General features: G+C 43.4%; 1 protein-coding gene across 2 annotated transcripts; it reads right to left on the bottom strand.

The window, feature by feature from the left end:
- Positions 1-13: 13 nt before the first annotated feature.
- LOC129835393 (kinesin light chain 2-like) lies at positions 14-26,977 on the bottom strand. 2 transcript variants are annotated; one of them, XM_055901032.1, is made up of 15 exons: positions 26,538-26,977; positions 24,666-24,912; positions 23,283-23,405; positions 22,814-22,997; positions 19,724-19,940; positions 19,394-19,583; positions 19,084-19,257; positions 18,764-18,863; positions 17,115-17,164; positions 16,806-16,873; positions 16,574-16,682; positions 8,305-8,451; positions 4,257-4,381; positions 4,012-4,069; positions 14-3,435 (listed from the first exon to the last, which is right to left on the bottom strand). In XM_055901032.1, the coding sequence occupies exons 2-15, from the start codon at positions 24,894-24,896 to the stop codon at positions 3,352-3,354; spliced, it is 1,860 nt and encodes a 619-aa protein (XP_055757007.1). In that variant the 5' UTR covers positions 24,897-24,912; positions 26,538-26,977; the 3' UTR covers positions 14-3,351. The 2 variants fall into 2 exon arrangements, with proteins under 2 accessions (XP_055757007.1, XP_055757008.1); XM_055901033.1 differs by lacking the exon at positions 26,538-26,977 and adding an exon at positions 26,203-26,335.
- Positions 26,978-27,132: the final 155 nt, after the last annotated feature.

The raw sequence follows: 27,132 nt of genomic DNA, 5'->3' as shown, positions 1-27,132 counted from the left end.
AAACAGATCAGGATCAGTTTGAAAAGTGGAGTTTTTCCTTTATTGAACCTTTAATAAAATATACACAAGGTTGTTGGCCACTAACAATGAGATCCCCCCTCCTACCTCCATGGCTACATTCTAGTTTCCATAGTGACACACTGATTGACAGATGGTGAGGAGGGTGTTCTTACTTCTACATGAACATGTGGTATACATTTGTAGGAGGAGCACTGTTTAGGTGTGTTCTTTGAAACATTTGTTGGTGTGTAAATACAGCATCTACAGACTATAGTCCAGTGTTTCAACAGACTTTTACATAGCTAGACAACATGGGTGCTTGCACATGTTGAGTGTGACAGAGACCGACAATTCTGTACATTATTTCCCACAATGAAACTTAAAGCACTTTTCCATATTCCTCTCTCCAATGTTCTGTTTTCTCTTTCTTTTCAATCACTGAATCTCTGTCTTTTCTCAGCGAACAGCACTTCATATTTCTATTTCCCCCGTTATCGTTCATCATCAGTGTTCTCCTCCTCAGCCCTTCTAGCCTGCATTTGTCACATACTTAAACTTTCGTTCCATCCGTTTCCCCAGTAAAAATCAATAATCCATCCCATCCCCACCTTACATTGCACTAGCAACACAATCAGGAGGTGAAACTCATTAGGACCACTCTCCTTCTCAGAAGATATATACATTCTGTTGGCCAAGTCTCTTGCTATCAAATTTGGGACTCCTAAATCACGCACCAGACACTTAAAAGAGCCAACACAGTACACGGTTAACCTCTTCCCTCCCCACCTCTCATCAAAGTAAAACCCAACATTCAAATCATCATTCAGAGTTCAACAACAATACCCCGCACATCGTCACTTGAGGTTGGAGCCAATCAATCAATCATTTATAAGACATAAATGATGAGAACATTTGGTGAAGGACTGTCATTGGTTAGATCAGAGAAGTTCTGCAACCAATCGGATTCTTTCCAAGCAACATCACGTTATAATAAAGGATCATTGTTTTACATAAAAAGATAAGGACGTACCATGCTCTCATTATTCAGTGAAGGCCAACCAAGGACAGATAACCATGATACGGTACATACGGGATGCCTAATGCTTACCTCTTACAGAAACAGATGCACTGTATTGTACCATCTTAACTAATACGAGGGCATTACAACTATGTAGAGATCTAATAGTATTTGACTGGGGGAGAAACGTTGTGTTGTGGTAGACATGTGACCATGCATTTGCTAAAACAACGCTCAACATAGGAGCACATTCACCTCCACAGCATCAGTCAGGCTAATAATGTGTTTTTCAGTACCAACACCACCGGATCACGTAAGAGAAATGGGACTTCAGTGGTGGAGCTAAACAGGCATTTGTACCGCGCCTTGCTAACAGGCTGCACACTGACTGAGATACACCGGTACTGCTTGTCACGTCAGCATTTCCAGTATATTCCCCAGGTCTGAGATTAACTAAGTTAGCCTGGTCTCGCCATTCATTAGTGCACACCGTACGAAACGTTTTTGCAACAGAAAATTAAAACGAGAGTTTCTTATTGTAAAAATCAAGGTAGTTCCTCCCTGTTTCAGTCCGTTTTCTTCTGTTTAGTGCCTAACGAATACGAACCTGGTCTCTGATATGTTTGACCTTTAGCCAACTCTTCTGTCACGTTCATAATTGTCTGACAAGGCAACGAACGGAACAGTAGTTGATTAGAGCACAAACATATCTGACCAGATCAGGCTATAGATTCAGGGGGAAATTCTAACCTCCATTTTGTCAAATTTTCACTTCATGTCAGTGGGAGACTAAGTGAAAATTGGACTAGAAGTTAGGACACCCATTAAGTGCCGATATTCTCCCCGTTTCTCTCTTCTATAGTCTATATTCCCTGTTTCTCTCTTCTATAGTCTATATTCCCTGTTTCTCTTCTCTTCTATAGTCTATTCTCCCTGTTTCTCTCTTCACTCTTTTCTGACTGTCCTCTTCCAGCGTCTGTCTCCAATTCAGAGGTTCTCCTAACCTCTAACCAGTTCAAACAAGAACCTGTCTGTGCGCTATATACAAAGAAAGAAATAGAAAATAATAATAAATAATAAAAAAATAATTCAGACGGCAAAAGGAGAGGTTAAACTGGTCAGTAACTTAAACCTGTATATACACATAACCATTCAGACGGCAAAAGGAGAGATTAAACTGGTCAGTAACTTAAACCTGTATATACGTAACCATTCAGACGGCAAAAGGAGAGGTTAAACTGGTCAGTAACTTAAACCTGTATATACATAACCATTCAGACGGCGAAAGGAGACGTTAAACTGGTCAGTAACTTAAACCTGTATATACATAACCATTCAGACGGCAAAAGGAGAGGTTAAACTGGTCAGTAATTTAAACCTGTATATACATAACCATTCAGACGGCAAAAGGAGGTTAAACTGGTCAGTGCCGTTTTTTTCTCCCAGATGATGTTTAAATACCCCGATTTATTTGACATCCCAAAAAGATTGTGTACCATCTGTCTTTTACCTCGCTGAAGTTTCTAACAGCTATAGTTCATACCTCGTCTTAAAAACGTATGATTTATATGGCTCTAGCACTGTGATTTCCATTGAATGGGTTGTTAACATTTTCAGTAATCACGCCACTAGTGAGCTAAGTGTGATGCTTCTGTAACAGAGTTAAGAACGTACCATAATGCTCCGCAGCTAGCTTGAAATGTTGCCGATGGAGCTAACCAACTGGTACCTTTTGTATAGCTCAATCGTGTTCACACGTTGTCATGGAGGGCGGTCACGTGGATCACGAGGATCACTGGTTTGATCCCGGGATGGAGACAGGGCCGGTGGAGGAAGCTAAACCGTTAGCGGCACACTGATGTCGGTTACACTTCTCTAAGATAGAAATCAGAATAGAACTAGCCTACCTAAGGTTGAGTGTCTGCATGAGAGTGTGCGGGTTAAGATACAAATTTGTCACACTGCAATAACAATATGGATTCTGTCATGATGCTATGCCTCAGACTCACCATGATGAGTGTCTAGTGCAAACATTCCACCTTCTAGTAAGCAGCATGCCGTTTAAATATGATTTTCTCTACTTGTTTGATAGATGCCAGCGAAGTATACAGTGAAGCAGACACAGAGACGTCTGAGTCACTAAAAGCGTCAAGTCAGGTTTTTTTTGCAATGCTTTTTCTTGTTTCTTTAGAAAATGTGTCTTGAATGTGAATGTTGGATCTGAAGTGTGTTTTGATCGCTTTGGGCGGCAAACTGCCTCTCCTCATTGGGCTTTCCTCCTCCTGGTCCCGTCATTGGACCTTTCTCCTCCTAGTCCTGCCTCCTGTCTCTATTTAACCAATCAGGGAGCTGCGTCTTGACAAGTCCACATTGCTGGCACTCAGTCCTCTGCATTCTGATAGGCCAGTGTTGGCGTCCTGGAGAGAGGGAGGGAGAAAATAGAAAGGATGTTTTTATTTATTTATTTCACTTTCATTTAACCAGGTGGGCCAGTTGAGAACACGTTCTCATTTACAACTGTGACCTGGTCAAGATAAAGCAAAGCAGTGCGACAAAAACAACACAAAGTTTCATCAACAAACGTACAGTCAATAACACAATAGAAAATAAAAATAGAAGTACAGTGTGTGCAAATGTAGAAGAGTAGGGAGGTAGGGAATAAATAGGCTGTAGAGGTGAAAATAATTATAATGTTTGATAAAGGGTAGGCACCAAACAACATAGTGTTAACTACATCTGACACTAATGAAAGTCAAATAATTTCATTCAGACGTATATCTCAGGAGCTCAGTGACAGCAGTCCTTGGCTGGTAACTAACAGGTTAATAGCTCAGTGACAGCAGTCCTTGGCTGGTAACTAACAGGTTAATAGCTCAGTAACAGCAGTCCTTGGCTGGTAACTAACAGGTTAATAGCTCAATAACAGCAGTCCTTGGCTGGTAACTAACAGGTTAATAGCTTTGTGACAGTGATGGACGGCTAACACCAGGTACCTGTGAGGGGTCTTCTGCACTCTTGTTGAGGAAGTTGAGGGAGCTGGCTCTCTTCATACTGAGGAACACACAGACAGACATTAAGGATTCAATTAGCCTCAATAGAAAACATTTTATTGCCTGTGTGCCTCAGGTGCCTTGTCGGCTCCCCACTAAAGAACAAACCCCCTGAGGCAAACACAAAAATGATTCACACAGTATGAGCAGTGATGGGCTAGGGTGCAGACATACACAGTCTCTCTCACCCTGGGTTGCGGGGCTCCTGGGGGCCACTGCCCTGTAGTTTCTTCACCAGCATCTCACTGCTCCTACGTAGCGCTTCACGGATCTTCCCAAAGGAGCCGCTCCGACGCAACGAACCGTTACCTTCCTGAGAGAACAAGACAACCACTGCATATTAAGGAGTGACCTCCAAAACAAAAAGTTATTTTTTATGTATTTATTATTTCCCAAAAACGTTTTATTACTTACAGTACTGTGCAAAAGTTTAAGGCAGGTGTGAAAAAATGCTGTAAAAGTAAGAATGCTTTCAAAAATGTTTTGAAAGAAAAGCACAATTGTCCATTAAAATAACATCAAATTGATCAGAAATACAGTGTAGACATTGTTAATGTTGTAAACGCCTATTTTAGCTGGAAACGGCAGATCTTTAATGGAACATCTATATAGGTGTACAGAGGCCCATTAACAGCAACCATCACTCCTGTGTTCCAATGGCACGTTGTGTTAGCTAATCCAACTTTATCATTTTAAAAGGATAATTGATCATTAGAAAACCCTTTTGCAATTATGTTAGCACAGCTGAAAACTGTTGTTCTGATTAAAGAAGCAATACAACTGGTCTTCTTTAGACTAGCTGTGTATCTGGAGCATCAGCATTTGTGGGTTCGATTACAAGCTCAAAATGGCCAGAAACAAAGAACTTTCCTCCGAAATTCTGAAACTATTCTTGTTCTGAGAAATTAAGGCTATTCCATGAAAGAAATTGCCAAGAAACTGAAGATCTGTACTACTCCCTTCACAGAACAGCGCAAACTGGCTCTAACCAGAATAGAAAGAGGAGTGGGAGGCCCCGGTGCACAACTGAGGAAGATGACAAGTACATTAGTGATCAGTTTGAGAAACAGACGCATCACAAGTCCTCAACTGGCAGCTTCATTAAATAGTACCTACAAAACACCAGCCTCAACGTCAACAGTGAAGAGGCGGCTCTGGAATGCTGTCCTTCTAGGCAGAGTATCTCTGTCCAGTGTCTGTGTTCTTTTGCCCATCTCAATCTTTTCTTTTTATTGGCCAGTCTGAGATATGGCTTTTTCTTTGCAACTCTGCCCAGATGGCCAGCATCCCAGAGTAGCCTCTGCGGGCACTATTTAATGAAGCTGCCAGACTTGTGAGGCGTCTGTTTCTAATGGGCCTCTGTACGCCTATGTAGATATTCCATAAAAATAATAAGCCATTTCCAGCTACAATAGTCATTTACACCATTAACAATGTCTACTGTATTTCTGATCAATTTGATGTTATTTTAAAAATGGACAAAAAATTAGCTTTTCTTTCAAAAACTAGGACATTTCTAAGTGACCCCAGACATTTGAACGGTAGTGTACATCAAATCAATATTTGGTGACACCACCATTTGCCTTCAAACAGCATACATACTTTTAGGTACACTTGCACACAGGTAGGTTGGCCCAAAAATCTTGGGAGAAATAACCACAGTTCTTCTGTGGATTTAAGCAGCCTCAGGTGCTTCTCTCTCTTCATGTAATCCCAGACAGACTCAATGATGTTGAGATCAGGGCTCTGTGGGAGGCATACCATCACTTCCAGGACTCCTTGATCTTCTTTATGCTGAAGATAGTTCATAATGACTTTCGCTGTATGTTTGGGGCCGTTGGCATGCTACAGAATACATTTGGGGCCGATCAGATGCCTCCCTGATGGTATTGCATGATGGATAAGTATTTGCCTGTACTTCTCAGCATTGAGGAGACCATTCATTCTGACCAAATCCCCAACTCCATTTGCAGAAATGCAGCCCGAAACTTGCAAGGAACCTCCCCCATGCTTCACTGTTGCCTTCAGACACTCACTCGTGTTCCGCTCTCCAGCCCTTCGGCAAACAAACTGCCTTCTGCTACAGCCAAATATATCTTTGACTCATCAGTCCAGAGCACCTGCTGCCATTTTTCTGCACCCCAGTTCCTCTGTTTTCGTGCATAGTTGAGTCATTGACCTTGTTTCCACGTCAGAGGTATGGCTTTTGGGCTGCAAGTCTTCCATGAAGGCCACTTCTGACCAGACTTCTCCAGACAGTAGATGGGTGTACCAGGGTCCCACTGTTTTCTGCCAATTCTGAGCTGATGGCACTGCTGGACATCTTCCGATTGAGAAGGGAAGTAAGCTTGATGTGTCTTTCATCTGCTGCAGTAAGTTTCCTTGGCCAACCACTGCGTCTACTGTCCTCAGCGTTGCCCGTTTCTTTGTGCTTCTTCAAAATAGCTTGTACAGCACATCAGGAAACCCCTGTCTACCTTGAAATTTCTGCCTGGGAGAGACCTTGCTGATGCAGTATAACTAGCTTGGGTCTTGTTGCTGTGCTCAGTCTTGCCGTGGTGTATGACTTTTGACAGTAAACTGTCTTCGGAAACCTCACCTTGTTAGCCGAGTTTGGCTGTCTCTCAACCAGTTTTATTCCTCCAACACAACTGTTTCTGTTTCAGTTAATGATTGTGTTTCAACCTACATATTGAATGATCATTAGCACCTGTTTGGTATAATTGTTTAAATCATACTCCTGACTATATGCCTACAAAATCCCTGACTGTGCAAGTGTACCTACAAGAATTGATGCTGTTTTGAAGGCAAAAGGTGGTCACACCAAATATGGATTTGATGTAGATTTTTCTTCTGTTCACTCACTTTGCATTTAGTTACTTGATAAACATAATATTTTAACATGTCTATTTTTTAAAGCATTCTTACTTTAGAGCATTTTTTCACACCTGTCTAAAACTTTTGCACAGTACTGTATATCAATGTCTTTATCAGGCACAACAAACATCACACAAGATTTAAGCTACATAGCAATTTTTCACTGTTGCTAGTAAAAAACAACACTTAATTTCTTCAAACTTACGGGCGATTCACAATATATATCTCAAATATTTTTTTCACTAAATCAATTTGTTGCACAATTATAGGTATATACACTGCATTTCAAACAGTTTGGAATAATTTTATGAATTCAGGGCTTGTAAAATTATACCTAAGCTAAATAAAAGTCTTAAACTATAAGACCCACTAATAATTACATTATTTTAACCTGCTTTAAAAAAAAAAAATCACTGATCAAGCATTCAAGTCTATGAAAATGCCCCTTTTGTTACAAATGTAACCAGAACCATGCACATCCACTAATAATGACCATCTTCTGGTTGCAGGTATTATAGAACATTAACACAGGTCTCATTAACAATCTGGCTAGTAAGTAGCCAGCTACTCTTTATATTTAAAGTCTGGCCAACTTGGATCTATTTGCTTGCTAACAAGTTAGAACAGTCTAACTGTTATGAATACACCCTCCAGTCCGTCTCCAACTGTTTGAACAACATAGCCTGTTCATTTTGTTTAGTTGTTGAAATCAAGTGGTCTACCTGGATATGAATATGCTTATTTCTCAGAATGAAAATGAGTTGGCAATTCCTTAAACAAATTTCACATTTCTAAAACACAGACTAGACAGCTAGCACATAATAGTCTGTGGACATTTCTAAAACACAGACTAGACAGCTAGCACATAACAGTCTGAGACTAAAATGCTGCTCCCATTTTCCACAATCATGTTCATTGATACTCTCGTTTTAGTAGGGTCTGCGTTGTTCTAAAAGTTGGGAGTTGAGACAAAGAAAGTATTGTAGAGTAAAAGTTAAGTTCTCCTCTTTACAGTAAAATTATGTCTGAATGTGTTTCGTGTGTCTAGAAGACCGGTTATGTCGGACCAAACCTCAAATGCAAATTGCGAATTTAAACTGCTTGTTGTCAGAGAGAAAGAAGTGATATTTAGTCTCTTTGTTGTGAGTGGTAGGGGAGGGGCTTGGTGTCTGTGTGTGAGTGGGAAAGTGCACAGTACACACAGCACAGAAGGAGCGAAGGAGACGAGAACAAAAAACATTGATTCTTGCTAAAAACATGTATTGGAATTCGATATATAGCCCAGCCCTAATTTGACTGTATGTTCACTCTTACGAATGCTTCATCTTTCAACAATAATAAGACAAAGGAGGTTCGTACCCCGTTCCACTCTGCTCCGTCGTCCCCCTCACAGTCCCCCCGCTGGGGCCCGTTGAGACCCTCCCGGCTCTGCCGTCGCTCACCCCCTCCTGGGGCCCCATCCTTCAGGAGCTCCACCACCTTACTCTGGTTAATGGCATCTATACCCTGGGGGGGGGGGGAACATGATAATGAATCCTAAATGTCAGCAGGGTTGGAACAGAGTGTATGTGAGAGCTTCAAGACTCTAGACTACAGCCTTCGATAATTGCACTGCCAGTGTCTCAGTGCTTGTACCTTCTTCTTTGAATGATTGCATAGTAAAAGCTTTTTTGACTGAATGTGCAGTAACTGATAGTGATAGAGTAGTACTAGCATCTGATAGCGTATCACTGGTACCTGATAGCGTAGTACTAGCATCTGATAGCGATAGCGTATCACTGGTACCTGATAGCGTATCACTAGTACCTGATAGCGTATCACTAGTACCCGATAGCGTATCACTAGTACCCGATAGCGTATCACTAGTACCCGATAGCGTATCACTAGTACCCGATAGCGTATCACTAGTACCCGATAGCGTATCACTAGTACCCGATAGCGTATCACTAGTACCCGATAGCGTATCACTAGTACCCGATAGCGTATCACTAGTACCCGATAGCGTATCACTAGTACCCGATAGCGTATCACTAGTACCCGATAGCGTATCACTAGTACCCGATAGCGTATCACTAGTACCCGATAGCGTATCACGAGTACCCGATAGCGTATCACGAGTACCCGATAGCGTATCACTAGTACCCGATAGCGTATCACTAGTACCCGATAGCGTATCACTAGTACCTGATAGCGTATCACTAGTACCTGATAGCGTATCACTAGTACCTGATAGCGTATCACTAGTACCTGATAGTGACAGTGACCTACTAGCACCTGATAGTGTATGACTAGTACCTGATAGTAACAGTGATTCACTAGTACCTGATTGACATTGAATTACCAGTACCTGACAGTGAATTACTAGTACCCGACAGTGAATTACTAGTACCCGACAGTGAATTACTAGTACCCGACAGTGAATTACTAGTACCCGACAGTGAATTACTAGTACCCGACAGTGAATTACTAGTACCCGACAGTGAATTACTAGTACCCGACAGTGAATTACTAGTACCCGACAGTGAATTACTAGTACCCGACAGTGAATTACTAGTACCCGACAGTGAATTACTAGTACCCGACAGTGAATGACTAGTACCCGATAGTGTCAGTGAATGACTAGTACCCGATAGTGACAGTGAATGACTAGTACCCGATAGTGACAGTGAATGACTAGTACCCGATAGTGACAGTGAATGACTAGTACCCGATAGTGACAGTGAATGACTAGTACCCGATAGTGACAGTGAATGACTAGTACCCGATAGTGACAGTGAATGACTAGTACCCGATAGTGACAGTGAATGACTAGTACCCGATAGTGACAGTGAATGACTAGTACCCGATAGTGACAGTGAATGACTAGTACCCGATAGTGACAGTGAATGACTAGTACCCGACAGTGAATGACTAGTACCCGACAGTGAATGACTAGTACCCGATAGTGTCAGTGAATGACTAGTACCCGATAGTGACAGTGAATGACTAGTACCCGATAGTGACAGTGAATGACTAGTACCCGATAGTGACAGTGAATGACTAGTACCCGATAGTGACAGTGAATGACTAGTACCCGATAGTGACAGTGAATGACTAGTACCCGATAGTGACAGTGAATGACTAGTACCCGATAGTGACAGTGAATGACTAGTACCCGATAGTGACAGTGAATGACTAGTACCCGATAGTGACAGTGAATGACTAGTACCCGATAGTGACAGTGAATGACTAGTACCCGATAGTGTCAGTGAATGACTAGTACCCGATAGTGTCAGTGAATGACTAGTACCCGATAGTGTCAGTGAATGACTAGTACCCGATAGTGTCAGTGAATGACTAGTACCCGATAGTGTCAGTGAATGACTAGTACCCGATAGTGTCAGTGAATGACTAGTACCCGATAGTGTCAGTGAATGACTAGTACCCAATCGCGTATTACTCGTACCCAATCGCGTATTACTCGTACACAATCGTGTATTACTAGTACCCAATCGCGTATTACTCGTACACAATCGTGTATTACTCGTACCGAATTGTGTACCTGACAATGAATTGCTAGTACCTGATAAGTGATAGTGTATTACTAGTACCTGATAAGTGATAGTGTATTACTAGTACCCGATAGTGTCAGTGAATGACAGGTACCCGATAGTGTCAGTGAATGACAGGTACCCGATAGTGTCAGTGAATGACAGGTACCCGATAGTGTCAGTGAATGACAGGTACCCGATAGTGTCAGTGAATGACAGGTACCCGATAGTGTCAGTGAATGACAGGTACCCGATAGTGTCAGTGAATGACAGGTACCCGATAGTGTCAGTGAATGACAGGTACCCGATAGTGTCAGTGAATGACAGGTACCCGATAGTGTCAGTGAATGACAGGTACCCGATAGTGTCAGTGAATGACAGGTACCCGATAGTGTCAGTGAATGACAGGTACCCGATAGTGTCAGTGAATGACAGGTACCCGATAGTGTCAGTGAATGACAGGTACCCGATAGTGTCAGTGAATGACAGGTACCCGATAGTGTCAGTGAATGACAGGTACCCGATAGTGTCAGTGAATGACAGGTACCCGATAGTGTCAGTGAATGACAGGTACCCGATAGTGTCAGTGAATGACAGGTACCCGATAGTGTCAGTGAATGACAGGTACCCGATAGTGTCAGTGAATGACAGGTACCCGATAGTGTCAGTGAATGACAGGTACCCGATAGTGTCAGTGAATGACAGGTACCCGATAGTGTCAGTGAATGACAGGTACCCGATAGTGTCAGTGAATGACAGGTACCCGATAGTGTCAGTGAATGACAGGTACCCGATAGTGTCAGTGAATGACAGGTACCCGATAGTGTCAGTGAATGACAGGTACCCGATAGTGTCAGTGAATGACAGGTACCCGATAGTGTCAGTGAATGACAGGTACCCGATAGTGTCAGTGAATGACAGGTACCCGATAGTGTCAGTGAATGACAGGTACCCGATAGTGTCAGTGAATGACAGGTACCCGATAGTGTCAGTGAATGACAGGTACCCGATAGTGTCAGTGAATGACAGGTACCCGATAGTGTCAGTGAATGACAGGTACCCGATAGTGTCAGTGAATGACAGGTACCCGATAGTGTCAGTGAATGACAGGTACCCGATAGTGTCAGTGAATGACAGGTACCCGATAGTGTCAGTGAATGACAGGTACCCGATAGTGTCAGTGAATGACAGGTACCCGATAGTGTCAGTGAATGACAGGTACCCGATAGTGTCAGTGAATGACAGGTACCCGATAGTGTCAGTGAATGACAGGTACCCGATAGTGTCAGTGAATGACAGGTACCCGATAGTGTCAGTGAATGACAGGTACCCGATAGTGTCAGTGAATGACAGGTACCCGATAGTGTCAGTGAATGACAGGTACCCGATAGTGTCAGTGAATGACAGGTACCCGATAGTGTCAGTGAATGACAGGTACCCGATAGTGTCAGTGAATGACAGGTACCCGATAGTGTCAGTGAATGACAGGTACCCGATAGTGTCAGTGAATGACAGGTACCCGATAGTGTCAGTGAATGACAGGTACCCGATAGTGTCAGTGAATGACAGGTACCCGATAGTGTCAGTGAATGACAGGTACCCGATAGTGTCAGTGAATGACAGGTACCCGATAGTGTCAGTGAATGACAGGTACCCGATAGTGTCAGTGAATGACAGGTACCCGATAGTGTCAGTGAATGACAGGTACCCGATAGTGTCAGTGAATGACAGGTACCCGATAGTGTCAGTGAATGACAGGTACCCGATAGTGTCAGTGAATGACAGGTACCCGATAGTGTCAGTGAATGACAGGTACCCGATAGTGTCAGTGAATGACAGGTACCCGATAGTGTCAGTGAATGACAGGTACCCGATAGTGTCAGTGAATGACAGGTACCCGATAGTGTCAGTGAATGACAGGTACCCGATAGTGTCAGTGAATGACAGGTACCCGATAGTGTCAGTGAATGACAGGTACCCGATAGTGTCAGTGAATGACAGGTACCCGATAGTGTCAGTGAATGACAGGTACCCGATAGTGTCAGTGAATGACAGGTACCCGATAGTGTCAGTGAATGACAGGTACCCGATAGTGTCAGTGAATGACAGGTACCCGATAGTGTCAGTGAATGACAGGTACCCGATAGTGTCAGTGAATGACAGGTACCCGATAGTGTCAGTGAATGACAGGTACCCGATAGTGTCAGTGAATGACAGGTACCCGATAGTGTCAGTGAATGACAGGTACCCGATAGTGTCAGTGAATGACAGGTACCCGATAGTGTCAGTGAATGACAGGTACCCGATAGTGTCAGTGAATGACAGGTACCCGATAGTGTCAGTGAATGACAGGTACCCGATAGTGTCAGTGAATGACAGGTACCCGATAGTGTCAGTGAATGACAGGTACCCGATAGTGTCAGTGAATGACAGGTACCCGATAGTGTCAGTGAATGACAGGTACCCGATAGTGTCAGTGAATGACAGGTACCCGATAGTGTCAGTGAATGACAGGTACCCGATAGTGTCAGTGAATGACAGGTACCCGATAGTGTCAGTGAATGACAGGTACCCGATAGTGTCAGTGAATGACAGGTACCCGATAGTGTCAGTGAATGACAGGTACCCGATAGTGTCAGTGAATGACAGGTACCCGATAGTGTCAGTGAATGACAGGTACCCGATAGTGTCAGTGAATGACAGGTACCCGATAGTGTCAGTGAATGACAGGTACCCGATAGTGTCAGTGAATGACAGGTACCCGATAGTGTCAGTGAATGACAGGTACCCGATAGTGTCAGTGAATGACAGGTACCCGATAGTGTCAGTGAATGACAGGTACCCGATAGTGTCAGTGAATGACAGGTACCCGATAGTGTCAGTGAATGACAGGTACCCGATAGTGTCAGTGAATGACAGGTACCCGATAGTGTCAGTGAATGACAGGTACCCGATAGTGTCAGTGAATGACAGGTACCCGATAGTGTCAGTGAATGACAGGTACCCGATAGTGTCAGTGAATGACAGGTACCCGATAGTGTCAGTGAATGACAGGTACCCGATAGTGTCAGTGAATGACAGGTACCCGATAGTGTCAGTGAATGACAGGTACCCGATAGTGTCAGTGAATGACAGGTACCCGATAGTGTCAGTGAATGACAGGTACCCGATAGTGTCAGTGAATGACAGGTACCCGATAGTGTCAGTGAATGACAGGTACCCGATAGTGTCAGTGAATGACAGGTACCCGATAGTGTCAGTGAATGACAGGTACCCGATAGTGTCAGTGAATGACAGGTACCCGATAGTGTCAGTGAATGACAGGTACCCGATAGTGTCAGTGAATGACAGGTACCCGATAGTGTCAGTGAATGACAGGTACCCGATAGTGTCAGTGAATGACTGGTACCCGATAGTGTCAGTGAATGACTGGTACCCGATAGTGTCAGTGAATGACTGGTACCCGATAGTGTCAGTGAATGACTGGTACCCGATAGTGTCAGTGAATGACTGGTACCCGATAGTGTCAGTGAATGACTGGTACCCGATAGTGTCAGTGAATGACTGGTACCCGATAGTGTCAGTGAATGACTGGTACCCGATAGTGTCAGTGAATGACTGGTACCCGATAGTGTCAGTGAATGACTGGTACCCGATAGTGTCAGTGAATGACTGGTACCCGATAGTGTCAGTGAATGACTGGTACCCGATAGTGTCAGTGAATGACTGGTACCCGATAGTGTCAGTGAATGACTGGTACCCGATAGTGTCAGTGAATGACTGGTACCCGATAGTGTCAGTGAATGACTGGTACCCGATAGTGTCAGTGAATGACTGGTACCCGATAGTGTCAGTGAATGACTGGTACCCGATAGTGTCAGTGAATGACTGGTACCCGATAGTGTCAGTGAATGACTCGTACCCGATAGTGTCAGTGAATGACTGGTACCCGATAGTGTCAGTGAATGACTGGTACCCGATAGTGTCAGTGAATGACTGGTACCCGATAGTGTCAGTGAATGACTGGTACCCGATAGTGTCAGTGAATGACTGGTACCCGATAGTGTCAGTGAATGACTGGTACCCGATAGTGTCAGTGAATGACTGGTACCCGATAGTGTCAGTGAATGACTGGTACCCGATAGTGTCAGTGAATGACTGGTACCCGATAGTGTCAGTGAATGACTAGTACCCGATAGTGTCAGTGAATGACTAGTACCCGATAGTGTCAGTGAATGACTAGTACCCGATAGTGTCAGTGAATGACTAGTACCCGATAGTGTCAGTGAATGACTAGTACCCGATAGTGTCAGTATATTACCTGTACCCGATAGTGACAGTATATTACCTGTACCCGATAGTGACAGTATATTACCTGTACCCGATAGTGACAGTATATTACCTGTACATGATAGTGACAGGGAACTACTAGTGCCTGATAGTGACAGGGAACTACTAGTGCCTGATAGTGACAGGGAACTACTAGTGCCTGATAGTGACAGGGAACTACTAGTGCCTGATAGTGACAGGGAACTACTAGTGCCTGATAGTGACAGGGAACTACTAGTGCCTGATAGTGACAGGGAACTACTAGTGCCTGATAGTGACAGGGAACTACTAGTGCCTGATAGTGACAGGGAACTACTAGTGCCTGATAGTGACAGGGAACTACTAGTGCCTGATAGTGACAGGGAACTACTAGTGCCTGATAGTGACAGGGAACTACTAGTGCCTGATAGTGACAGGGAACTACTAGTGCCTGATAGTGACAGGGAACTACTAGTGCCTGATAGTGACAGGGAACTACTTGTGCCTGATAGTGACAGGGAACTACTAGTGCCTGATAGTGACAGGGAACTACTAGTGCCTGATAGTGACAGGGAACTACTAGTGCCTGATAGTGACAGGGAACTACTAGTGCCTGATAGTGACAGGGAACTACTAGTGCCTGATAGTGACAGGGAACTACTAGTGCCTGATAGTGACAGGGAATTACTAGTGCCTGATAGTGACAGGGAATTACTAGTGCCTGATAGTGACAGTGAATTATTAGTACCCGATCGTGCATTACCAGTACCCGGTCGTGCATTACCAGTACCCGGTCGCGCATTACCAGTACCCGGTCGCGCATTACCAGTACCCGGTCGCGCATTACCAGTACCCGATCGCGTATTACCAGTACCCGATCGCGTATTACCAGTACCCGATCGCGTATTACCAGTACCCGATCGCGTATTACCAGTACCCGATCGCGTATTACTAGTACCCGATCGCGTATTACTCGTACCGAATTGTGTACCTGACAATGAATTGCTAGTACCTGATAGTGATAGTGTATTACTAGTACCTGACAATGTATTACCAGTACCTGATAGTGTATTACTAGTACCTGATAAGTGGTAGTGTATTACTAGTACCTGATAGTGATAGTGTATTACTAGTACCTGATAGTGAATTACCAGTACCTGATAGTGATAGTGAATTACCAGTACCCGATAGTGATAGTGTATTACCAGTACCCGATAGTGATAGTGTATTACCAGTACCCGATAGTGATAGTGTATTACCAGTACCCGACAGTGATAGTGTATTACCAGTACCCGACAGTGATAGTGTATTACCAGTACCCGATAGTGATAGTGTATTACCAGTACCCGATAGTGATAGTGTATTACCAGTACCCGATAGTGATAGTGTATTACCAGTACCCGATAGTGATAGTGTATTACCAGTACCCGATAGTGATAGTGTATTACCAGTACCCGATAGTGTATTACCAGTACCCGATAGTGTATTACCAGTACCCGATAGTGTATTACCAGTACCCGATAGTGTATTACCAGTACCCGATAGTGTATTACCAGTACCCGATAGTGTATTACCAGTACCCGATAGTGTATTACCAGTACCCGATAGTGTATTACCAGTACCCGATAGTGCATTACCAGTACCCGATAGTGCATTACCAGTACCCGATAGTGCATTACCAGTACCCGATAGTGCATTACCAGTACCCGATAGTGTATTACCAGTACCCGATAGTGTATTACCAGTACCCGATAGTGTATTACCAGTACCCGATAGTGCATTACCAGTACCTGCTTGCGTGTCTTGGTAGAACACTCCTCCAGTGTCTCAGCTGCCTGTAATTTACCCTGCCTGCGGTACAGCGCCCCCAGGCTCTTCAGGGTGGTATTGACAGTAGGACTGACAGGAATTAAGTACATGTCAACATCATGTCATCATTAAACCACAATGTTAATATAATTTAAAACACTGAGTTCTGTGTATTTATCTCCCACTCAAATTAAGTTTAATACTAAGCCTCACCTGTCAACTTTGCAGGCCTTGTACCAGCTCCCATACTCTACACAGGGACTAGCTTCCTTCCTCTTCCCCTGAGAGAGAGAGTGGGAGCAAGAGAGAAAGAGATAAGAGAGAGCGGAAAGGCCGGGAGAATAGAGGGGCAGTTAGCAGCAGTAGACATTAATTATAACCTTATTATAAAGCCTCCTCTATTATTAATACATGAATATTCTCCATCTTTATCTCAGTCCTATTGGTCTACACATCCATCAGAGTTCATAAGCTGCCATTAACAGGTAGGACCATAGTTCAGATCAGTCATACTGCAGCTACCTTGCTCTCCTCTCTCTCCTCCGCATGCATCCAGATTGGCTTGTTGTCATCTGCAAGAGAAGAGGATGAAGAGAGGAGGGGATGAGTGGCACAATTTTATTTGTATATTCATATATTTTGTTTCACGGACCAGAACCATATATCATACTTTATGAACAGTTTACCACACGTATACCATATGTTATGAACCATATACCATACGGTATGAACAGTATACCACACGTATACCATATGTTATGAACCTTATACCATATGTTATGAACCTTATACCATATGTTATGAACCTTATACCATATGTTATGAACCTTATACCATATGTTATGAACCTTATACCATATGTTATGAACCTTATACCATATGTTATGAACCGTATACCACACGTATTCCATATGTTATGAACCATATACCATACGGTATGAACAGTATACCACACGTATACCATATGTTATGAACCATATACCATACGGTATGAACAGTATACCACACGTATTCCATATGTTATGAACCATATACCATACGGTATGAACAGTATACCACACGTATACCATATGTTATGAACCGTATACCATACGTTATGAACCGTATACCACACATATACCATATGTTATGAACTGTATACCATACTTTATGAACCGTATACCACACATATACCATATGTTATGAACCGTATATCACACATATACCATATGTTATGAACTGTATACCACACGTATTCCATATGTTATGAACCTTATACCATATGTTATGAACCGTATACCATATGTTATGAACCGTATACCATATGTTATGAACCGTATACCATATGTTATGAACCGTATACCATATGTTATGAACCGTATACCATATGTTATGAACTGTATACAACACGTATACCATATGTTATGAACCATATACCATACGTTATGAACAGTATACCACACATATACCATATGTTATGAACCGTATACCATATGTTATGAACCGTAAACCATATGTTATGAACCGTATACCATATGTTATGAACCGTATACCACACATATACCATATGTTATAAACTGTATACCATATATTATGAACCGTATACCACACGTATACCATATATTATGAACTGTATACCACACATATACCATATGTTATGAACCGTATACCACACGTATACCATATGTTATGAACCGTATACCACACATATACCATGTTATGAACCGTATACCATGTTATGAACCGTATACCATACGTTATGAACCGTATACCACATATACCGTACGTTATGAACCGTATACCATATGTTATGAACCGTATACCATACGTTATGAACTGTATACCACACATATACCGTACGTTATGAACCGTATACCATATGTTATGAACCGTATACCATACGTTATGAACTGTATACCACACATACACCGTACGTTATGAACCGTATACCATATGTTATGAACCGTATACCATACGTTATGAACTGTATACCACACATACACCGTACGTTATGAACCGTATACCATATGTTATGAACCGTATACCACACATATACCATATGTTATGAACCGTATACCACACATATACCATATATTATGAAGGTAAGGTAGGGAATTTAGGACGCAGCCCTAGTTTGTCAGTGAGTGTTGTGTTAATGTCCACTGTAAGACTGCTGGTCGTAGGAGACTCACTGTTGACTGATCCAAACTCCTTCTCATGTGCTCTGGTTAGGATCTCTTTGTACAGGGACTCAGCATCCTTGAACTTCCCCTGTTTGAGGTAGCATGTAGCCTAGAGAGATGAGATGAAACCTCAAATGGTTTGATGTGAAAATACAACTCAATTCAATACACAAGCCAATAAATGTAACAATACCAAGATCGCAAAAAAACAGTCTGTTCAACTTGAATAAACTTGATTAAATCTCTCAGGGGGAATTCATTACTGTAAATGTAGCTCTTCAACCCTCTACTACAATGTCTAGCCCCCCTCTCCCTCCCTCCCTCCTCACCAGGTTGTTCTTGGTCTTGGCTACGTTGGGGTCATCAGCCCCCAGTTTGGACTGGTAGATCTCCAGGGCTTGTCTGTAATAATATTCCACCTCCTCGTACTTTCCCTGGTTCTGACACAGCAGGGCCAGGTTGTTCAGCTGCTTGGCCACATCAGGGTGGTACTTCCCCAGGACCTGAACACACAACCATTTAAATACTTTACCTACAGGAAAGGACAAGTCATACGTATGGTTTCACTTGTGAGTTATCATGGGCTATGAATTTATCTGACCACATGACCTAACCAGGAAGAACTCTAATGATCCATACCTTCTCTCTGATCTCCAGGGCTCTCTTACAGAGGGGCTCAGCCTCCTTGTACTTTCCCCTCTTCCCGTAGAGCACAGCCAGGTTGTTGAGAGTGGCGGCTACCGCAGGGTGGTCCTTCCCCAGGGTCTTCTCTCTGATGGCCAGGGCATCGTTCAGCAGGTGGGCTGCCTCTTTGTACTTGTTCTGGTCCCTGGAACAAAACAGCACATCATGTTAAAAGATGAATACATGTGCTACCTGTAATTAATCATAAGTCTTCAGCCAGCTATTCATCTGAGCAAGTATCTAAAACTATCCACACATCCATCCATCCTACGCACACACACACACCTGTAGACCAGGGCCAGGATGTTGAGCATGGTGGCCACGTCAGGGTGGTCGTGTCCGGAGGTCTTCTCCAGGTCCTCCAGGGCCTGTTTGCAGAGGGGCACGGCCACCTCGTACCTCCCCTGGGAGGCGTACTGGATCACCAGGTTGTGGAGGGTCCTCAGGCGGGCCGGGATCTCATAGCCACCCTGCTGGGCCGCCACCTCTCCGCTGGGCTGGGCTGGAGGGGAAACACAGCGGAGAAGGAGGGGGGAGGGGAAACGTTAGAGGGAGAGCTGGAAGTCTCATTCTTGTTACATTGCTCCAACTGGACTTTATTCAATTTGTCAATCGGCATTTGGGAATGAAAACCTGTGACATTATCAACGTTAGTGCTCTGCTACAGCTGATGATGTCACAGGGTTGGGTTCTCTATTTCTCTCCTACAGGTGTTGACTACAGTCTCTAGGTTGGACACATAGTAAACATATTAAGATTTTCTTTAAACGATGTTGACTTCAATAGGGTAGGGGGCAGCATTCGGAATTTTGGATGAAAAGCGTGCCCAAATGAAACTGCCTGCTACTCAGCCATAAAAGCTAGAATATGCATATAATTAGTAGACTTGGATATAAAACACTCTGAAGTTTCTAAACTGTTTGAATGATGTCTGTGAGTATAACAGAACTCATATGGCAGGCAAAAACCTGAGAAAAAAATCCAACCAGGAAGTGGGAAATCTGAGGTTTGTAGTTTTTCAAGTCATTGCCTATCGAATATACAGTGTCTATGGGGTCATATTGCACTTCCTAAGGCTTCCACTAGATGTCAACAGTATTTAGAACCTTGTTTGATGCTTCTACTGTGAAGGATGGGGGAATGGGAGCTGAATGAGTTAGAGGTCTGCCAGAGTGGCATGAGCTGACCACGCACGTTCACGTGAGAGTTAGCTAGCGCTCCATTGCATTTCTACAGACAAAGGAATTCTCCGGTTGGAACATTGAAGATTTATGATAAAAACATCCTAAAGATTGATTCTATACTTCGTTTGACATGTTTCTACGAACTGTAATAAGACTTTGACTGAACTTTCGCCTGGACATGCCTGCGCATCGTGAATTTGGATTGTGTACTAAACGAACAAACAAAAAGGAGGTATTTGGACATAAATTATAGACTTTATCGAAAAAAACAAACATTTGTGGAACTGGGATTCCTGGGAGTGCATTCTGATGAAGATCAAAGGTAAGTGAATATTTATAATGCTATTTCTGATTTCTGTTGACTCTACAACATGGCGGATATCTGTATGGCAGCTCAACCGTTCGCTGCCTGCACCCGCACGCCCGACTAGCATCACCACCCTGGACGGTTCCGAACTAGAATATGTGGACATCTATAAGTACCTAGGTGTCTGGCTAGACTGCAAACTCTCCTTCCAGACTCATATCAAACATCTCCAATCCAAAATCAAATCTAGAGTCGGCTTTCTATTCCGGAACAAAGCCTCCTTCACTCACGCCGCCAAACTTACCCTAGTAAAACTGACTATCCTACCGATCCTCGACTTCAGCGATGTCATCTACAAAATAGCTTCCAATACTCTACTCAGCAAACTGGATGCAGTTTATCACAGTGCCATCCGTTTTGTTACTAAAGCACCTTATACGACCCACCACTGCGACCTGTATGCCCTAGTCGGCTGGCCCTCGCTACATGTTCGTCGTCAGACCCACTGGCTCCAGGTCATCTACAAGGCTATGGTAGGTAAAGTGCTGCCTTATCTCAGTTCACTGGTCACGATGGCTACACCCACCCGTAGCACGCGCTCCAGCAGGTGTATCTCACTGATCATCCCTAAAGCCAAAACCTCATTTGGACGCCTTTCCTTCCAGTTGTCTGCTGCCTGCGACTGGAACGAATTGCAAAAATCTCTGAAGTTGGAGACTTATCTCCCTCAACAACTTTAAAAATCTGCTATCCGAGCAGCTAACCGATCGCTGCAGCTGTACATAGTCCATCTGTAAACTACCCACCCAATTTACCTACCTCACCCCCATACTGCTTTTATTTATTTACTTTTCTGCTCTTTTGCACACCAGTATCTCTTCTTGCACATGATCATCTGATGATTTATCACTCCAGTGTTAATCTGCTAAATTGTAATTATTCGATTTATTGCCTACCTCATGCCTTTTGCACACATTGTATATAGATTCTCTTTTTCCTACCATGTTATTGACTTGTTTATTGTTTACTCCATGTGTAACTCTGTGTTGTTGTCTGTTCACACTGCTATGCTTTATCTTGGCCAGGTCGCAGTTGCAAATGAGAACTTGTTCTCAACTAGCCTACCTGGTTAAATAAAGGTGAAATAAAAATAAATAAAAAATGGCTTGGTTTTGTGTCGGAGCGCTGTACTCAGATTATTGCATGGTGTGCTTTTTCCGTAAAGTTAAAAAAGAATCTGACACAGCGGTTGCATTAAGGAGAAGTGGATCTAAAATTCCATGCATAACAGTTGTATCTTTTAGCAATGTTTATTATGAGTATTTCTGTAAATTGATGTGGCTCTCTGCAAAATCACTGGATGTTTTGGAGGCAAAACATTACTGAACATAACGCGCCAATGTAAACTGAGATTTTTGGATATAAATATGAACTTTACCGAACAAAACATACATGTATTGTGTAACATGAATTCCTATGAGTGTCATCTGATGAAGATCATCAAGCGTTAGTGATTCATTTTATCTCTATTTTTGCTTTTTGTGAATTTTTGCTTTCTGTGTTTTTCTGTGACTTGGCTCTGACCTAACATAATCGTTTGGTGTGCTTTCGTCGTAAAGCCTTTTTGAAATCGGACACTGTGGCTGGATTTACAACAAGTGTATCTTTAAAATGGTGTAAAATATTTGTATGTTTGAGGAATTTTATTTATGGGATTTCTGTTGTTTTGAATATAGCGCCCTGCAGTTTCACTGGCTGTTGACGAGGTGGGACGCTAGCGTCCCACATGCCCTAGTGAGGTTAATCATTTAGACTTGTGGGATTCCCCTATATTGTCCTCTTCTTTATCAATTAATCAATCAAAACACTCAATCATCATCATACCCTGTCCCTGGTCGTCATCGTTGGGGAACAGGTCGTCCAGGCTGTCTTTAGACGTCTCCCCTGCAGCCTTCTCCTCAGACTGTGACACGTCGTCGTCAAACTTCTTGATCTGGTTCATGAACTCTAGGTGCTTCTTCTCCTCCTCCAGCTGGGCAACACTCTGCTCACTACGCTGCAGCTTGTGCTGGGGGGAGAAGAGGAGAGGGGAAGAGAGGGGAAAAGGGGGGAAGAGAGGGGATAGGAGTGTGAGGGAGGTGAAGCTCGACAAATGTTTTGCTTTGGAAGGGTTTAAAATGATAGCATACTCCAAAATCTAAATTGACGAGATGAGCCCACACCATTGACGGTGTACGCTGGGACATGGACTCAAAACGTTTTAATCACTTTGGGTCTAGACACATCTGAAAACCATTGATAGTAGAGTGAATTACCAGTGCAAGCAGTATGTAGTGATATGCTGTACACGTACCTGTGTTCCTGCCAGCTCATCTCTTAACCACTGGTTCTCCTGACACAGTCGTCTGACCTGGGCTCTTAGCTTCTGTTTCTCTGACTCCACAGCACTCAGGTGACCCGACAGGGCAATGATCACCTGGGGAGAGGGAGGGAGGGATGGAAGGAGGGGTTAACCCTCTAGAGTCTAAGCCAGGGGGGTTCTACTAAGTTATGGAATTCTTATAAGGACCCATTTAGGTATCCCCCAAAAAATAGTCATACAGACATATCTCATGGTCTGACAAACACCGCTGTAGCTCTGCTACCTTTCACCGCAGATGCGGAAGGCCGATATCGACGATTGAGACACAGCCCATGCAACAACAAAAAAAGATATCTCTAGCTTAGACAGATATTTATGGGGATCTATATTATGCTAATTCGATTTCCGCAGGGCCACCGAAATTGATTCAAGAGGGTTAATTGAAGGAAGAGAGAAAGCTTTGAGAATGTTTTAGTTTCTAAAGAGTAAGCGGCTAGCCTTGGGGTGATGATCACCTGAAGAGAGGGACTTTGCTTGATCTATTTAACCTTTATTTATCGAGGCAGGTCAATTAGAAGCCAACTCATTTTAAATGACAACCTGGCAAATAGGGGGGATGGATTATATACAGGAAAGCTTTGATAATGTTTTGGTTTCAAAGGGGGGGTAGTGGTAGTCTGGGGATGCTTGTGTATAATATTTATTTAGTGGGTGTTTATTTCTGTTCTATTTTACACAAGTGTGTAAAATATGTACAAGTGTGTATTAATAGATGGTATAATTGGAAAAGTTTTTTTTGTTGCATATCCTATTATCAATGGAGACTGAAGCGATTAGGGTAAGTGCCCTGCTCAAGAGCACAGACAGATTTTTCACCTTGTCGGCTCGGGCATTCGAAGAGCAACCTTCCGGTTACTAGTCCAACGATCTAACCACTAGGCTACCTCACATGACTGACTGCCTTGTTGTAACCTATTCTGAGACCAGTGCAAAGAACGTCCTCTTTGGAGGACATTAATATATTGTTCTATTCTACTCTATTCAAAATAAGGTGGGGATGTGAAGGAGTGAATTGAGTCGGAGGGAAAGCTTTGAATGTCTTTTGGGACGTTCTTTTACGCATTTCATGTTATATCAGTCCATCAGTGTCTCAGACAGATTCCCACTGGCACCTTCCTACAGGAAAAACAACTCCCATATTATCTATAATTCAACGTCCGCTCTTTCTATAGAAGACATTATTCTAAATAAATCCCCTAAACCGGAGTAGTAAGCATCTTCCAATCAACCCCTCTCCTTTCTCCCAATTCTCTTTCTTCTCCCCCCCCTCACTGAATCCCTCAACCCCTTCTTTCCCCCACATCTCTCTCCTACCTGTGCCTCTCCCAGGCCTAATTCTATGGCCTCCAAGCTCTTCCGCAGCAGGCCTGACTTCTCCTGGGCAGCAGGTGGCTGGGTGCAGTCCAGCAGGGACGTGAGGAGCTGGGCATGCTCCCCTCTGAGTGTCTCCAAGCCCTGCATCACAGTCTTTGTGTTGAGCACGATCTCATCCTGGGTCAGGCGCTCCAGGGCCTCCTCGCTGCGTGGGTACACCATGGTGGACATAACCTGAGTTCACACACTGGAGGGGAGAGAGATTAGTTTTGAGTTAGCATATTCTTGTTCAAAGCTCTTAGAATCAAGGTTAGTTAGAGGAAAAGCCATCTAATCATATTACAAGACTCAGAAAAAAAATTATGTCCGATTATGAGATTATTTCAAGGATGAACATTAGAGGAACAAAATCCCTCCGAGAGATTTTGTTCACACATAACTGTTCAGTCTGTTACCAACAACCAATCATGCCACAGCTCATTCCTCTGTTCCAATGGGACTCGACTCTTTTGAGCTTGAATAAATCAATGAATGAGCTGTAAGCATTTCAGTTACAAAGCTATTCTATACATAGTTTGCGTGGCACTGCCCTTATAGTCAATCTATATCGCGACAGAACAGAATTGACTAAATGGAATCATGGAAATTAAAGACACGCATCGTCGCGGATTTATAGCTGGACCGAGCAGAAATGCGCGACTCCGCGACTTCTCCTCCACTGTAGACGCGCACCTGTTCTCCTCTCGCGCCGCCAAGAGGCCCTCGCCCACACAATCACCTCCCTCCTCCCTAATCCATTGACTGCAATGCACCAATATGAGCGATCCCGTAATTTCCCATCCGATTGCCACAACTAACACATCTTTTAAACGCTGTATGGAACGTTTGGCAATTTGCAACTCTTGTTGTCGAGCCATCTTACTGTCAATAGTAGCCTAGTATATGGACCAACACACTTTCGGAATCGCCCCTCTCACAGGATGACAACAAATGAGAGAGAGGATCAATGAAGGAGATCAATAGAGCAGAGCATTACAAGGAAATAAAATACATTCAGTATTTTGAGAGACCTAATCTATTATAAGATATTGGCCTATATCATGCAAAGAATGATAGGCCTATATGTCACACACAGGCTCGTGTCCTACAAAAAAACACTCCGACATGTTTGTAAGCATAGAGGTAGGTTTGAGGCCCAGAACGAAATATGCTACTGCAAGGGCTTTCTGCAATGGATGCGGTCGTGAGAGGACAGTACAAAGTATCTATGCTAATTCAATGAGGACCATAACAATTTCCCAAACACTTAAAATAAGCGATGACTCGTCGAAACAATGTAGCGAACCAAGGCGAGCTCGATTGGCAACATAGTAGATAGAACGTTGGTGATATCACGAGCCTGGTCTGGGAGAGGAGCACAGGTATGATTTAGTAACCTAACTCTCTCAAATGGACGTCAAAATATAAGCCAATACAATTCATATACTGTTAAAAATATACTGAAAAACCTCGTATTGACTCCCAATCCACACGTTACCTTAATCGAAACGGTTCTATTTCCCCCAAGACAAGTGCGCTGCCCCCGGCTACCTCGAGCTCAAACAAAGCACGGCCGACTGTTGTGATGCTCCACTTCCATCCCTTTTTGTAAAAGTGGGCGACGCTCCTGAACGACAATGATAACGGCAATGACAACAGCAAGGCTGAGGAGATAACGTTACCGATATAAACCTGCGCTTATATAAAGATTGACGGTATAATATCACAGTTTTTTTAATTATACGTTTTCTACAGCTAAGCAAATTGTTAAATGTAGTCAGGTAACTTAACAAAAGGGAGTCTTTGCACCACGATAAACATTACGTTATTTACCTTCTCTCTCCCCAGTCCGCCCGCCGGTTAAATCCTGATGACACGTTACTCGGCCTGCTGCACTATAAAAATAGCCCACAAAACACCACTGGCTTTAATCCCGCTGTATAAAGTCGCTGCGGTCTAAAAGCTTGCAAATTCCAAGCAATACATTGTAACCAATTATGCTAGCATCGCTGGCTGGCTAGCTAATGAATTCGAGCCTGCCACGAATTAGCCTAGTCAATGTTGTCGTCTTCCGTAACTTGAACCGGAGCAGCGCTCAAAATACAGGAACACTATTTGCTGTGAGTCGGCATCGTTCTATCCATCCTCAGAAGTTGTTTTAAAGATAGTCTGGGACTGGTACGCTCTCTCACAGTTTGAGAAGTGTGTTCCAAGGATGACAGTCGCTACCCGAAAATGGCTGTTGTCCGAATTCTCCCACAATCCACAGCCTCAGCCCTGGCGCTATGACATCACCGCCACCCGCCCCCCAACGAGAGGAGAAGGGGCATGGTGTTGAGGCAGTATTCCTTTTCTTCATTCTAATGTAGACATATATTAGGCTATATAGAAGGCATGATTTTCATGTTTTTAAAATGTACTGATAGCC

This window comes from Salvelinus fontinalis, chromosome 36, assembly GCF_029448725.1.
Source record: "Salvelinus fontinalis isolate EN_2023a chromosome 36, ASM2944872v1, whole genome shotgun sequence".
In the NCBI taxonomy this organism is placed as follows: Eukaryota; Metazoa; Chordata; class Actinopteri; order Salmoniformes; family Salmonidae; genus Salvelinus; species Salvelinus fontinalis.
The sequence above is the reverse complement of the archived record's forward strand: the minus strand, read 5'-3'. Positions and strand labels throughout refer to the sequence as shown.